The sequence below is a fragment of the Manis javanica genome, chromosome 17, assembly GCF_040802235.1.
Source record: "Manis javanica isolate MJ-LG chromosome 17, MJ_LKY, whole genome shotgun sequence".
Taxonomy (NCBI): domain Eukaryota; kingdom Metazoa; phylum Chordata; class Mammalia; order Pholidota; family Manidae; genus Manis; species Manis javanica.
Genome location: NC_133172.1, coordinates 8,790,355 through 8,806,046, shown reverse-complemented (window position 1 = coordinate 8,806,046; position 15,692 = coordinate 8,790,355). Strand labels below are relative to the sequence as shown.

Sequence of the window (15,692 nt, the reverse complement as noted above, 5' to 3'; positions counted from 1 at the left end):
TGTTATAATAAAAAGCACTCAACAAAAGTTAAATCCTTAAAAGAAACAAGTAAAGGTGGCCAATTCTCTTCTGCACACTGCCCTCCAGCCCCTGCACGAGACTGCCTCCTGTGACGGGACACCATCTGAGGGGGCCGCCTGGGCTGGGGCCAAGGGCCTGCCCTGACTGCCCCTCCTCTTTCTGCCCTGTACCCCAGCCGGGTGGAACAGACCGGAGTGGTGCTGTCCCTGGAGCAAACGGAGCGACACTCACGCAGACCTGGCCGGCGGGGCACCCACTCTCAGAAGGATACCCCTAATCCTGGGGAAAGCCTTGGTATGAGGCAGGGCTGGAGCTGGGAGGGGTTGTGACCCCAGGATGCTTGGGAGAAAGCCCAAGTGCCTTAAGGCAGCTTACCTGGCCCTGGGTGACTTGCCTTCTGCCTCCCTCTCCTTCTCACCGTGAACTACACCAGCTTCCTTAGTGCTGTTGAAACACACCAGACTCTTTCATGCCCCAGGGCCTTTGCACATGCAGCTCCCTGCCCAGAATGCTCTTCTCTCTTCAGGCCTTCCAGCTACCCCGTGTCCCTGGGGTGATTGCTCTCTGCTCTGAATCCCGCTGTGGCCCCCACTGCCCCCGCACTTGAACTTGTTCCCTGCTCCCACCTCACTGCTCTTTGCCTTCCAGTCATCTTGACCCTCCCAAGTCTGGCTCCTTTCTACGTCTTCCTTCTCCCCCACTTGATCCCTCTCTCTCTGCTTGTTCTTCAGGCCTTCACCCTCTTCAAGCTGCTGCCGGCAGCCCAGGCTCCTGGGGGTGGTGTGGGATCACCGGTGTCCCTTCATTTTCTGGCTCACAACCGGCTCGGGTCCACGTCCTGACTTCCAGGGATCTTAGAACCTCCTTGGGGGCCTTGGGCCAGTCTTTTTTCCCAACATGCAAGCCCCCAGAGCCGAATGGGTGAATGCTATTCTGTGCCACTGGAGAACTGGGTCAGTCATGTGCCCTGGTCCAGCTGGTGTCAAACTTCAAATATTAAAGCATTTCTCCACCACTGTGCAATTGCTAACCCCCCACTGTGCAAATGCTAACCAAGCCTACCGAGTGCTCTCCACCCCGAGCTGGTCCCTCCCCTCCCCGAGGACCCTCCACAGTCTGCCAACTGAAGGGATAGCACTTGACCCAGAGGGGTTCTCCAGGACTCAGCTCCCCAGCACTGTCAACAGTGTCCACCCTGATTGTTGACGGTGTCAACCATGCCCCCTGGGGTCTGGGTGGAGGGCTCTGCCCCTCAGCCCTGGATGGCCATCCTGTGTGTTCCCCATCCCAATATTTCCTGCAGATGCCTCTGGTCCCCGGATCCTGGCTTTCCTGCACCCCCCTTCCCTGAGCGAGGCCACCCTGGCTGCTGACCCCCGCCGTTTCTGTAGCCCTGATCTTCGTCACCTCCTGGCACCTATCCTGGATGGGACTTCAATAGCCGCCACCCCCAGTGCACCCCCAGCTTCCCGGCGCCCCCAAAGTCCACTTCCAGTAAGCAGTCCTTCCCGCTTGAGCCCTCGGATCCAGGTTGCTTTGGCTTTTGTCTTGACCTTGCTGTTTGCTGGACCTCAGTTGCTCCATCTGTAGTTGGAAGGTTGAGATGAGATGGGGTCTGGGGTTTCTTAAAGACCTAGAATCCTGATTCTTCAGCTGTTAAATCTGAACCCAAACCTGGGCTGTTCGGGACTGGCAGAGTTGCCCCTGTTTGCTTGTGATCAAGCATCTAGGCTCTCGAATTTTGCCTTCAAAGAATCTCAGATGTCTAATGTCTTACCCAAACCTGTATCCAAACCCTGAATCTGCCACTTACCAGCTGTGTTACCCTGGACAAGTGGGGCCTCAGTTTCCTCACCTGTAAAATTAGGACAATAGCAAGCAGCCACCTCATTGGTTATTGTGAGGCTTCAGTGAGTTAATTCATGAGAAACACTTAGCAAGGACCTGGCCCCCGGTAGGTGCACAGTAGACCATAGCAGTTACTATTTTTTACTTAAGAGCCTAGATAGTCTGACCTCTGACTCAGGGATTCATATAATCGGGTGTTGACTTTCCTCATCCCCACCCTGTGCCTCTCCCAAAATATCTTCTCTCCACCCAACAAATAGACTGATTTTGACCTTACCCTTTGCATCACTTTGCTCAGACTCTAGACTCCAAGACCTTTAACCCCCAGATGGCCTGAATATTTTGGCCTCAAACTTTAGTTTTTTGAATCTTTGATGTTTGCCCTGGCCATCTATACTCAGGCACTCTGACTTTTGAACACCCACAGTCAGCCCATTTGCATTTGCTTTTTGACCCCTTGGTGTCCTAGCTGAGTGACATTTGACTCTCATTTCTATCCCTGAGCTCAAATGTCTAGACTGTCTTACTGTTGACATTGCCCAGGCACAAGATGTCCTTAAGTCTCTACTCTCTCTCTCCACAGGCTGATCTCCCAGATGAACTACTTGTGGACGTGGAGAATGCACACAAACTCTTTGCTTCTGGGAAAGACCTTGAGGCAGTGGAGACAGATTTAGATATAGCTCAGGTAAGGGCTGGCATGGAAGGAACAGTCTTCACCTCGGTGCTCTATGGGCTGACACATCTGAGCTTTGGAGAAGGGGTGGTGGAATAGTTAAGGGGATGAGTGGATGTATGGGTAGACAAGCCATTCTATTCATTAGGTGGATGATGGTGGATAGATAGATGGGTGATGTTTAGACAGAGATTTGGATGGTTGGACGGTGGATGTCTGAGTGGGTAGTTAGATAGACGATTGGTTCATTCGATGGATAATATTTGGATGATTGAATGGATAGATACATGACAGTGGCATGATGTATTGGTTATCTTTTGTTGTGTAACAAATTACTCCAACACGCAGCACCTTAAAAAACTAACATTTATTACGTTACATAGTTTCTGAGAATCAGGAATCTGGGAGCAGCTTAGATGGATGGTTTTTGCTGAGTCTTTCATGAGGCCGAAGTCAAGCTCTCAGTCAAGGCTACAGTCATCTGGGGCTAGAGGATCCACCTCCATGCACATGGCTTTTGGCTGGCCTCAGTCCCTTACTGACTTTGCCTGGAGGCCTCAATTCTTCACTACGCGGGCTGCCTAAGTGTCCTCACTACATGGTGGCTGGTTTCCCTCAAGCCAAGTAATCCAAGAAACAGAGAGAGTAGGCGCAATACAGAAGATGTAGTTTTTTATAACCTAATTTCAGAAGTGACACACCGTCACTTTTGCTGTACTGTATTAGTCATTCAAACCAGCCCTAGTGCAGTGTGGAAGGCAGCCAAGTACCAGTATGAACACCAAAAGGCATGTCTCTCTCTCATGCAAAATACATTCACTCTCTCGCAAGGCCCCAAAAAGTCTTGTTCCATTACAGCATCATCTTGAAATACAGAATCTCATCACCTAAATCAGGTCTGGGTGTGACGAAGCTCCTTGAGTACAGTTCCTCTCAATCTGTTGGCCGGCCTGTGAACTAAAGAGATAGGTTCTCTGCCCCCCACATACTCACTTACAATAGTGGGAAAGGCACTGAATACCTGCCATATATACCCTGTGCAAAGAGGGGGAAAGGAGAGCATATGGGTGTCAGTGGCCCACAGCAGTTTTGAAATCCAGTCGGGCAAATATTGCAAGTGCTTTGCTCCGAACTCATTCCTACTCCATCCCAGGGGATTTTCTCCATGGTTCGTAGCTCTACCCTCTGGACCCTTGACCTCTCACTCTGAGTGACCCTTCCTTTTCCATAAATTGTAATGTGTATTTGCAGCTATGTGGTTTTCATAACCTGCCTCCTGCTTAAAGAACTTGGGTGGTCCAAAGGTCCTTTCATTTTGTATCATCTCTATCCCTTTCAGTCCAACTGGCAATGTTTCTGTTTATATAATTCTCTTAAAAAAAATCCTTGTGGGTCTTAACCTGAATCTCTTTGGAGTTCACTCCTTTAGACAAAAGTCACACCCACAAATCTCTCTGAGATAAACCCTTCCCCACCCTGGGCTTCTGCTGAGATGGCTGAGTGACAGTGACCAGAAGTTTAATAGAAGCGCTGTTGTTTGAGAAGATCTATGAGGCCCATCCTTATCTCTAGAGTGCCTTTTGCCTGACTGAAGGATATTCTAGGTGCCACCTTTGATATTTCTGAAGTCTTACAGGGAATTTTGTAGTCACACCCTGTCTTCATCTTTAGACCATGCTTTCTTGAGAGTACCCTTCTTTGCCCAGAAACCATTTTTAAATTTCCCATTTGCCATCTGGGGAGTCCCTGGAGTCAGCCAAACCAAAGTTGAAGGGTGAAGTCCTGCAGACTGATAAGTCTGCCTAAGACTTCTGACATCAGTCACAAGTTTTGGGGTCCCAGGGACACCCTTACTTCAGACCAGCTACCTGCAGTTCGGAGATTCCCACAGATACCCTCAGGTTCACTAATTTAGTAGAACTAGTCATAGAACTTAGGAAAGCTATAGTATAGTTATAATTACAGTTTTATTATAGAAAAGACTATTATAGCCAAGGAAGAGATGCATAAGATGGAATCTAGGACTGGGAGAGTCTCAATTGCAAAACTTAGGTGTCCCCAGGGACATGTTATCCTTCTGGCATTAATGTCTGGTAGCGCAGTGAAGCATTGCCAGTTCAGGAAGCGCACCTAAGCTTTGGTGTCCAAGGTTTCCGTGGAGACTTCTTCATGTAGGCATGATTGGTTGAGTTATTTACCTCCCCCAACACACACACTTTCCTTGGGGGTCAGGCTGATTTCACCTAGACCAAAGCCCAACCCTCTCATCACATGGTTGGTCTTTCGGGCATGGCCAGCTCCCGTCCTGGGTCATCTTGTTAGCATAAACTATCACCTGTGGTCCAAGGGGCCCACCGCAAGTAGCAGACACACTTATCACTCAGGAAACCCCAAGGATTTCCCAGGAGCCAGGACAGAAGCTGAATCTCTTTTTGGGTAAAGTTAATGATTCAGTACACAAGGGGGTTAAAAATTTTTATGACATTCAAGTCCGGCTCCTTCATGTGTAACATTTTTCCTCTAGCTTCTCTCTCACTTACCTTTTACTCCAAGTACCAAGGAGAAATAGGCGACCCCTTCAGCACTCTGATCGGAAATCTCTGCTACATCACCCAGTTCACTAGTTATGACTTCTTTACAAAACTGCAGGTGCCAGTGTTGCTGTGTCAGCCAGTACACACTACAAATCCTCTTTCCTCCAGTTTCCAACAACGTGTTCCTCTCTTCCCTTTAAGTCCTTACTGGCAGGCTCTGCACGGTTCGGATTTTCACTGACGGTCTGTTCAAGGCAATGTAGGCTTTCTCTAAGTCCCGGCCTGGTGCCAAAGCCATTTCCATATTTTAGGTTTTTTATGGCAGCACCCCACCCTACCTCTGGATCAAATCTTATTTGTTATCTACTTCTAGATACTTAGAAGGTTAAAACAACAAGCATGTTTTACCTCCCATGGTCAGGGGTCTGGGAGCCACTTTGCTGGATGGCTTTTGCTCAGGGTGTCTCAGGAGGCTGCATTCAAGATGTCATCCAGGGTTGCAGTCATCTAAAGTCTTGACTGGACTACAGGGTCCACTTCCAATATCCAAGATCACTCACTTGCCCGTTGGAAAGAGGTCTCAGTGTCTTGCCATGTGGGTCTCTTCATAAGGTGTCCCCCAGAGCAAGTGACCCAAGAGAGGACGCAGCAAAAACAGAAGTCACAGTATGTTTATAACCTAATGTTGAAAATCACACACCATAGTCTCCTCATATCCTATTGTTATCAAGTCAACTCCAGTCACTGTGGTAGGGGACCCCACTAAAGCATGAACACCAAGAGGTGAGGGTCCTTGGGACTCCAGTCCAAGCCCACCCCAGGCCAAGGCTCAAGCTCTTGACTGCCTCCTGCCCCCTGCAGGACGTTGATTCTCTGGATTTGGAGATGCTGGCCCCCTACATTTCCATGGATGATGACTTCCAACTGAACTCCAGCGAGCAGCCACCCAGGGCCTACCACAGATCTCCAGGGGCTGTCCCCCGGCCTCGCGCTCGGAGCTTCCACGGCCTGTCACCCCCAACCCCTGAGCCATCCCTGCTGCCCCGCTGGGGGAGTGACCCCCGGCTGAGCTGCTCCAGCCCTTCCAGACGGGACCCCACAGCGTCCTCCCCCGTGGCTGGGGCTCGGAAGAGGTGAGCCGCACGGGAGGAGGGTATAAAGGGAGTGTAGAGAAGACCCCTACCCCCTGTCTTGCTCCTGTCTGCAACTTTAGCCTCACCCCTCATCCTCCTATCCCGACCTCTACTCCAGCCGGGCCCTCAGGGTCCCCAGCACATGCCATGTGTGTTCTAATCTCTGTGTCTCTGCCTGGGCTGTGCCCTCTTTCAGGAGTGCCCTCCACTGTTCTTACTGTCTGTGTAACTCCCACTAGCCTGCCAGGGCCCTCCCCTTTGGAAGATACTCATATCTGGCCTGGCGACAATTTTGTCACAGTTAAAAGGACATTGCCACAGTATCAGAAGTTTCCTAACAACTTTGAGAATCTGATGAAAAGTCCCTTTCCCAAGAGAATTTACACACACACACACACACACACACACACACACACGCATGCACGCACACACACAGAAACACAATTGCATATAATTTCAGAGGGCCCGTGTCACCCCAAAGGCATTAGATCACTAATACTCAAGTTTCTGTTCTCCGTATTGCAGGCGTGTGCCCACTTAGTCTGCAGAGTGGTCGTGGTCTCTTTACTATCCTTATGAGGCCTTTATGGATATATCTCAGTGCTTCCCAAGGCTCCCAACTTGGTGCTGGATATCCAGTGGGTGCCTAATAAAGGCTGATTAAGACAGGGAGGGAAGAAGGAAATTAATGAATACAGTAGGTGGCTGGAGGGACAGCTGATGGATGGACGGTGAGTGGGTGGGAGGTGGATAGGCAGGTGGATGATTGGAAGGATGGGTGGATGGCGTTCACGTGGGAGGGTGGGTGGTTGATGGGCCACTGGATAGGTGAATGGGAACAGGGACTGGTGGATTGGTGGCTGTATGAGTAAAGCAATAAACGGATGTTTGGGGGAGTGAATGAATGCTCATTGCTGGCTCACACTGGTGCTCACGCCTGCCCAGGTTTGTGGTGTTCTGAGATTCTTGCCTGTCTTCCTCCAGGACCCTGGCCCAGAGCTCAGGGGATGAGCCCGAGGGGGTGGAGCTGCTGGGAGTGAGACCCCCCAAGCGGTCCCCCAGCCCAGAACCCGAGACCTTCCTGTTGCCTCCCCTCAGCCTGGTATGTTGGGGGATTCATGGGACTCTGGCCCTCAGAAGCTAACAGGCCTAACCCTGTTTTATGGATGGAAAAACCAGAGAGGGACAGGGGCTGGCTGCAGGTCAAAAGGAAGGTCATCAGCCCAGTGGAGGCTAGGACCTTGATCTGCTGGTTCAGGTAATGGGTATGAAAGGGCTTTGCAAATTTACTTAAGTTGGTCGTAAGTTCTAGGAAGAAACATGATGCAGGGCAAAGGGAGAAATGACAAGGGTTACTCTCTGTAGGAACCTTCTCTGCTGCCATGGGCCCCCCTCCCAAACCTAGAACAGGTTTTGGCCATGGAGTATTATTGGTGTAGCAGTAAGAGTACAGACACTAGAGTTAGATTACTGGGGTTCAAGTCCAAGGTCTGCCACCTAATAATTGTGAGACCTTGGGCAGGTGATGTCACCACTCTGAGCCTCAGTGTCCTCACCTGGAAAATGGGATAATTACATCTCACAGGATACCTTGAGAAGCAAATGAAATCAGGCTTTTAGCTGAGCCTTTGCAGGTTGTTGATAGTCACACAAAAAAAAAACAAGCAAAAGTTACACCCTCTCCCCACTGTCTCCTCGCCTCTAGTCTTATCCCCGCTGTCCATTCTGAACAACAGGAACCAGGACACCCTTTCTATAAGCCAGCCTAGACCATGTCACCTTCACAAGGTCTCCCTCCAGGACCTTCCATGGCTCCCTACTGCCCACAGAAGTGCTCTGTAGCTCCTCACTCTGAACAGGGCTGCTTGAACCTGAAGGATGAGGTTGATAAGATGAGCAGCCTCAATGTACTGAGTGCCTGCCATATCCCAGGCGCTGATGACACTGCCTTGCATGGTTAAGTCATTTAGTCCCCATGACCACTCCTGAAATATTACTATTATCAGTCACATTTACACACAAGAGGTTAGGCAACTTGGAACCCGGGCAGGGAACAACATGCTCAGATGGGGTGTCGAGGAGAATTTAATAACAGGGACTGTTGGCAAAGGTGTGAGCATCACGTAGGGGATCGCCAAGGGCTGACACAGCACCCTGGAGGTAGCAGTGTGGAGAGCTGGCACCATCCCTAGCCTGAGGGCACAGGGCAGGGGCGTCATGGGATCCTGAGAGAGTAGGGTCCGTCCTTTAGGGGTGGAAACCTTCTGTGAACGGACATACATAGCCAACCTGCGATGACCCAGCCGGGAAGCAAGCCGCTAGAAGATGAGTATTTCTCCTTTTCCTCCTCCCGCCAGCTGGTATCCCCTATTACATGCCGCTGGTCGGAACACAGAGGGCAAGACTGCGTGTGGATGGAGTCCACACACAGGTCAGCCTGTGGGGGTCACAGAAGGCCAGAGTGAGGCTGTGGAGGGACATGCAGAGGGGCAGTGACTTACCGGCCAGTGACCAAAGTCATACAGCCAGTGCGCCAAACCCCGCAGTGCCCTGAACAGCTGCACCACCCTGCCCCCTCGGAGATTGATGACCATGGCTTTGTCTGTCTCCTGCAGAGTTTCCTTCTGACAGGAGGACCAGCCCCAGGGAGCCAGCAGGATCCTAGCACGCACCTCCTGGCACTGAGTGAGCCCTTGGGTGAGTAACAATCTGGGCATCGAAAGGCCCTGGGTCCCTCTCTCCTATGGGAGGTGCCCCAAATGGTTGAGAGAGGGATGGGACGATCCTGAAGGTGGTGGGGGGCTGTTAGTGCCCAGACATGACCTTGGTAGAAATAGACAGCACCCCCCGGCCCCAGGGGCACTGGGGGGCAAAGAGAGGCCCTGAGGGTGGCGGGGCTTGCCAAAGCTGCCCCTTGGGGTGGAAGCTGAGCGTCTGATTATGCTTTAGGGTTGAGTCCCACCCTGGTCATTCCCAGGTGTGTGGCTTTAGGAATAGTTTCTGCTTTTGGAGCCTCAGCTGCCCCACCTCTGTCAAGTAGGGCCTGTTGTAATAGTTCTTACATCAAGTAGCTGTTTTGAGGACTCGAGGAGATGCTGAACAGGAAGAGCTTAGCACAAAACCTGTTTGTAGTAAATGCTCAAGAAATGTCCGCCGTTGTGCAATGCTGGTTCCACACCCCTGCACAGAGGGTGAAACCAGCTGCCTTGTTTGTGTTATCATCATCTTCCAGCACAACTAAAAATAGCCATAGCTCCACCTGAAACCTCCAGGCATTGGCCAGAGGGATCTTCCCAAACCTGACCCTGGCCTTCCTCTGCTCAAGACTCTTCCATGGCTCCCTAGTGCCTTTCAGAGAAACATCAAGCTCCTCACCTTGGACCCCAGTCTCTGCAGAGTCTGACCACTGCCCTCATCTCAAACCACACTCTGCTTCACGTCCTGTGTTTCAGCCACAGTCACTGTCTTTTGATTCATTCTTTCCTTCATACATGTAACAAGTGTTTATTGAACACACAGTAAATGCCAGGCACTGTCCTAGCAGCTGGAGACACACCTGTGAGCAAAACAGAAATCTCTGCTCTCATAGAGCTGACATTCTAGTGCAGGAGACAGTGCAGAACAAAGAAGCAAATATAAAGAGTGCAAGGGAAGAAAATAAGTGTACTTGGGGAAAATAATGCATGCAAAAGTGAAGGAGTTCTTGCAGAGCGTGAGAGGTGGACCTCAATTTTAAATGGTATGATTAGCGGTAGTTTCCCTGAGAAGGTGAGCTTTGAGCAAAGACCTGAAGGAGATGAGGGAGTGAACCATGACAGTTTCTACAGGAAAAGCATTCCAAGCAGAGGGAACCAAGTATGCAAAAGTCCAGAGATGGGAGCATATCATCTTTGAGGAAAACACAAGGCCAGTGTGGCTGAAGCAGAGAAGAGGGGGAAGAGAGGTGAGGGCAGGTGCGGTGTGTTCTTTCATATACAATGACAATAATAGTATTACATACAGCAGTATTAGTAGTATAACTGCATTTGGGTTCCTGGACCCCATTCCAATGTGTGTAAGTGTGTGGGGGAGGGTCTTCCCACACATAACACCAAGTGAGTCTTTAACACCAGCAGGGTGTCAGAGAACTCAACTCAATTCTGATGCTATCTGCCCAGAGACAGCACCAGATTCCCCAGGTGAAGGGCTCCTTCCTGTGAGACTGCCTTCCCGCCCCAACTCCAGATGCCAGTTGCAAGACCCAGGGTGTTACCTTTAAGACTGCAGTGTTTTCAGAAACTGTGGGGGAAGACCAAATATACCTGGGAAATTTGTATTTGGTCATATGGATGACCAAATAAGTATTTCTTATGATTCGTTATATTACAGCAGGTTGCATAGGGCTTCTCTGATGATGATTTTGAAGTCATCTTGCTTGAGGGTGCTGCCTCAGGGACTTTGCATATGCTGATCCCTCTGCCTGGAATGCTTTTCCCTCTATTCTTTGCCCAATTACTGCATCCTTTAGATCTCAAATCAAATACGATTCCTTCCATGAAGCCCTCCCTAACTTCCTAAGCGCATACTCATAACACCCATTGCAGTTCATATTTACATAGACATTCGTGTCATTTGGTGATCAGCTGCCTTCTCACTGCAGATATGAGCCCTGTGAGGGCAGGGGCCAGGTTTGTTGCGGTCACTGCTGTACTCTACTAAGTGTGCAAGGCTGGGCGGTGGCTGGGCACAGAGCACCTTCTCAGTACATGTTTGTAAATAAAGAGCAAACATTTATCTAGCATGCACTCTGTGCCAAGCTTTGCGCTAAATCTGTTATGCATGTGACTCTCACTGGCATGTCAGCCCCACAGGGGCAGGGGCTCATCCTTCCTATTTACTGCTGTGTGCCCAGTGCCTGGTGCACAATAGGTGCTCAATAAATATTTCTAAAATGAGTGAATTTTCATAAATGAGGCAGATATAAGCATTCCAGTTTTCCAGTATCAACAGCTTGCTTACTGCGCACTCACCAGTACTAGTTATTGTTCAAAGCACTTTACATGGTTTCACTCATTTACTCCTCAGAACAGCCCTGGGAAAGAGGTATGGGTATCAGCTCATTTTACGGATGAAGTAGCCCAGGCCCAGAGAGGTGAAGTCACCTGCCCCAGGTCACACAGCAAGCAAATAGCAGAGCCTGGATTTAAACTTGGCAGCATCTGACTCTAGGATTATTAACTACTGCCCTAAATGTCCTGCACACCTGAGGTCCAGAGAGAAGAACTTGCCCAAGATTTTACTGTGCTTTGAATCCGAGCATGCCTGCCGCACTGCGCACACTCAAACTGTCAGGAAGGGAAGACGGATTGGGTGGTAATTCTCCACTGGCTTACTTTCCAACTCTCCCCACAGGCCTGGGCCCCTCACTGCTCTCTCTCTACCCGGATGAGGATGCAGCCCAGCCCAGGAGCCACTTCCAGCCCGCAGCAGGCCTGGCCCAGGCCAACTGAGCCAGCTCCTCTTCCCGTTTGCCTTCTCCTCCCCAGAAAGGACCTCAACCACACTCCATGCCTGCAGCCAACGCACAGGATGGGGCGCCGGGAGAGGGCTTCCCTGTCTCCTCTCAGCGGCCCCACCCTCCTCGGGCCTACCTCAGCCCCCACCCCTCTGCCCCGGGTGTCCGGGAGCTCTCTGGGGTGGTCTCAGCTCAGTGACCTCTGGGAGGGGGTCCGTGGCCCCCTCCTCCTCCTCTCAGGACTTCTCTTGGGATTCTCAGTACTGGTTACCTCACCCCTTCCTCCAACACTCTTGGCTTTTGGGTAATTAGGGGTGGGGGAGGTTGGGGTTCAGATCTGTGTTTCTGGGCTCTGGGGAGTATTGACAACCATAATCACATTTTTTTCCATTCATCTTTCTTTTATTCTTATTTTTGTTTTCATTGTTTTCATGATACGTCTTTACTCGCTATGAATTCCCCGGGGTCTATAAGAATGTGGGACTCTGATCTCTCCCCCAACATCAGGGGTCAATGGCCGTGGGGATTCTGGGCCAGACCTTACTCCCAGCTGCTTCTGATTAAGCCCTTAGCCTTCCAAGAGGCCATCCGGCTCTGCCTAACCCCTCCACTCAGGACTTCTGCTGCCCCAGCCTCGCCTGGGCACAGACTCATTCGTGGGCTTCCAGGTATAGCTTCCGAAGTCCTCTGCTTCCAGATCATACAACGTTCAATCTTCCCTGGTTCTAGAGTGCACAACCTCCGACATTCTCAGATTCTAGACTGTACAACCCCCGACATGGTCTGGTTTAGACCTCACATCCTCCAAACACCCTTGAGTCCACTCTTAAAATCTTCAGCTCTTTCTGGTTCCAGACCTCACAACCTCCAACTCTATATTCTCGTACTTCCCGGTCTCCAAAATTGTCTGGTTCTAGGCCCTACATCTTCCAATTCCCTCAGGCTCCAGAGCCTATGACCACCAGAGTCCTCTGGTTCCAGAACTCCCCCCGACATACTCTGGTTCTAGACCTCTTCCCTATAAACCCCTCTTGTTCTAGATGTCACATGCTCCCACTCCCCCCGATTCCAGATCTTACAACCAACCATCTCCTCTGACTCTGGGCCCACAGCCCCACGCTTTGTATTGGTTCTAGTCTTCCTGGTCTGTGATACAATTCGTTTCAAATCCAGACTTCCTAACGCTTTGGTCCTAAACCTCATGATGCCCAGCTTATTCCTTTTCAACTGTCTACACTCAAGACTTGCTTTTCCCATCAAAAGTAGTAAAATGAGTTTTATGTCTTGAGCCTCTAACCAGTATTTCCAGACCCAGGCACCACACTGCCGTTCTCTTTTGCTGTAGACCTCATGACCTCTACCATTCACTGGTTCTAGACTATGCAACCTTTAGACCTTGCAATTTCTAGTGCCCTCTGATTCCAAATCTGATCTTCTCCCTTTACTCTGGTTCTAGAACTTGGTCTCAAATGTCTTCTGATTCTAGACCTCGTCCTATAAATTCCCTTGTTCTAGACCTCACAATCCCTAGTTCTTCCTCACTCCAGATCTTACAAGTCCAAATTAACCTGGGTCTAGAACTCAGCCTTCAAACATCTGCTGATTATAGACCTTGCCTTATTGATTTCTCTGGTTCTAGACCTTCCAACTCCCAACTCCTGGTTCTAGATCTTATGACTCTAAAAATCCCTCTGGTTTTAGAACTCAGTCTTCAGACTCTTCAAATTCTAGTCCTTATTCTGTAAGTTCCTCTGGCTGTATGCCTCAAAGCCTCCAACTGCCTTCGATTGCAGATCCATGTTCTTTTGGTTCTAAATCAGCCTCCAAATGCTTCTGATCCTAGAATCTGATCCTTGCCTTCTAGATTCCTCTGTAAAAGAATCTTACGACTTCCTACTCCCTGATTCCAGATCTCATCCTCTTAACCCTATTCTGGGCTTCCCACCCCACTCAACTCGCTCAATTCCTACTCTCTGTCTTAAGTCTTCCCATTCCAGATCCCTCCCCTCCAGACCCCTCCGCTAATGGACTTCATGCTCAAGCCTCTCCACTCTCAATCTCATATCCCTGAAATGTCTGTGTCCTAAACGCTCTGCCTGCCCCATCTCAGCCCTCCAGATATGCCCTCAACTTTACTTTACCCCAGGTATGTGGGGGACCTGGGGCTCCCTCACAATCCAAGAGACCCCCAGCCGCATAGGCACACGCACAGCCCTATCTACATATCGCAGGGTGGGGACAGAGGCCAAGAGTCCTCAGTGCCCCACAACCACCTATGCGTCCCTCTTACCCCAGCCTCCTTTCTACGATGGTGCTACGCTTGGTGTCCCACAGGAAAAGGCCTCCCTCTCTCAGCCTGATTCACCCCGTTTGGAAGGCACTTCTCACTCTGTTTTGTTAGGGGATGGCCTGTCCAGATTGGTGCTATTGTTGGGGAAGGGTCTGACCTCTTCCTCCCTTAAGGGGTACCCTGGGCCCTCAGTGGAGGGAACAGTCCTGGGCTGGGGGAGGGGAAGGGGCTGGACCAGCCCTGCTGGCTCTGAAACCCGCTGATCTCTATACCACCATAAAGACTTCGCCTTGGTAGGCACCAGAGCTCTGTGTGTTGACTCATCTGTGGGGTCCCTTCAGCGGGTGAGGGTGCCCTGGGTGACTGGATGTCATGGCACTTTGTGATTCTGTGTGTGTGCACATGATATTCTGTGTTCCTATGTGGGTCTTTGTAACACTGCATGTCTGGTGATGTCATTCCGTGTATATGTATAAAGTGTATCTTTGTGACATAATTCTGTAAGCTCTGTGTGGCGGGTAATTCCTTCTACATGTGTATGTTAGTATCTGGGTGAAATGATTCTGCCACGTGTGTGTTTCTTGTGATTTTGGGTTCCTGTGTTCCTGAGTATGGGAGGTATTGTGATTTTTTTTTTTTTGGTCTCTTTGTGGTGTTTCAATTCTGTGTACATGTATGGGGCTGTTTGACACTATAAATCTGTGTACTGATGTCCATGTGACAGAATTCTCTGTACTTCAGTGTGTGTGAAAGAGACTGTGTATCCACAGATTCATGTGTGGATGGGTGGGCCTGTTCTGTCACATGCCTGTATGTCACCCTTGTTACCCCTCTGCTATGTTACGTGGAATATTTACAAAGAAGAAAACTAGTTCCAAGCCTTGGCACTTGCTGTGCCCTCTGTCTTAAATGCCTTTTCCTCTTCCCTTCTCTCCTCTCTTGGTTGCCTTTTACTTATATTTCAGATCTTGGATCAAATATGTCCTCCCCCAGGAAGTCTTCTCTGCCTGCCCAGCTAGGTGAGGTCGTTCCACAGCCTCCTGAGAGCACCCCCATCACAGCTCTAGGTATTGTTCCACTCCTGAGTATAATGGAGTGGATATAGAAAGCACTTAACTCCAAGTTAGGCCCTCTGCCAAACACTTTACTCATGTGATCTAGTCCTATACAATAGACACTATTATTATCTCCATTTTACAGAGGATTAAACTTAGGTTCAGAAAGGATCATACTTGCCCAACATCATACAGCAGAGAAGGGCTGATTCAGACTTGAACCCAGGATTCAAATCCATTGTAGCAGCCTTCCCCCTCACATCAAAAAATCTGAAAATTGTAACCCATAAAGTGGGCCCTGGAGCATACAGACAGTAGAGTAGGTATTAAGAGGCACAGGAATTAACTGGGATAGGTTCATGTCCTGCTTCTGCCATTTTCTCATTGTATGAACTTAGTTTAGGCGAGTATATTTGACCTCTATAAATCTCGACGTCCTCATCTATAAAATGGAAATGATAGTATTTCCCTTCTTGCGTGATTGTTGGAGGTGGTGGGGGCCACACTGTCAGAACAGGAACATTTGGGGATGGGATGTGTTCAAGGTCACACAGTAACTGACAGTAGGGGAGTCCCAGTCAGGGCTCCACGTCGGGTTCCCGGCTGCCCTGCAGAACAGCCACACCCACCAGCGGCATTT

The 15,692-nt window shown here is 50.0% G+C and overlaps 1 protein-coding gene across 6 annotated transcripts in view; it reads left to right on the top strand.

Annotated features, from left to right (window-relative positions):
* Nucleotides 1-14,302, top strand: part of HIF3A (hypoxia inducible factor 3 subunit alpha) — a 28,119-nt gene extending 13,817 nt beyond the window's left edge. For 4 of the 6 annotated variants that reach the window (XM_037004995.2, XM_037004997.2, XM_037004996.2 and 1 more), the window contains exons 9-16: nt 198-316; nt 1,326-1,516; nt 2,454-2,558; nt 5,942-6,213; nt 7,198-7,315; nt 8,829-8,910; nt 10,041-10,156; nt 11,605-14,302. In XM_037004995.2, coding sequence (XP_036860890.2) covers nt 198-316; nt 1,326-1,516; nt 2,454-2,558; nt 5,942-6,213; nt 7,198-7,315; nt 8,829-8,910; nt 10,041-10,156; nt 11,605-12,015 — 1,414 coding nt within the window. In that variant the 3' untranslated portion in view covers nt 12,016-14,302. The remainder of the gene's footprint in view (nt 1-197; nt 317-1,325; nt 1,517-2,453; nt 2,559-5,941; nt 6,214-7,197; nt 7,316-8,828; nt 8,911-10,040; nt 10,157-11,604) is intronic. The other 2 variants (XM_017663430.3, XM_017663428.3) reach the window with 1 other exon arrangement.
* Nucleotides 14,303-15,692: the final 1,390 nt, after the last annotated feature.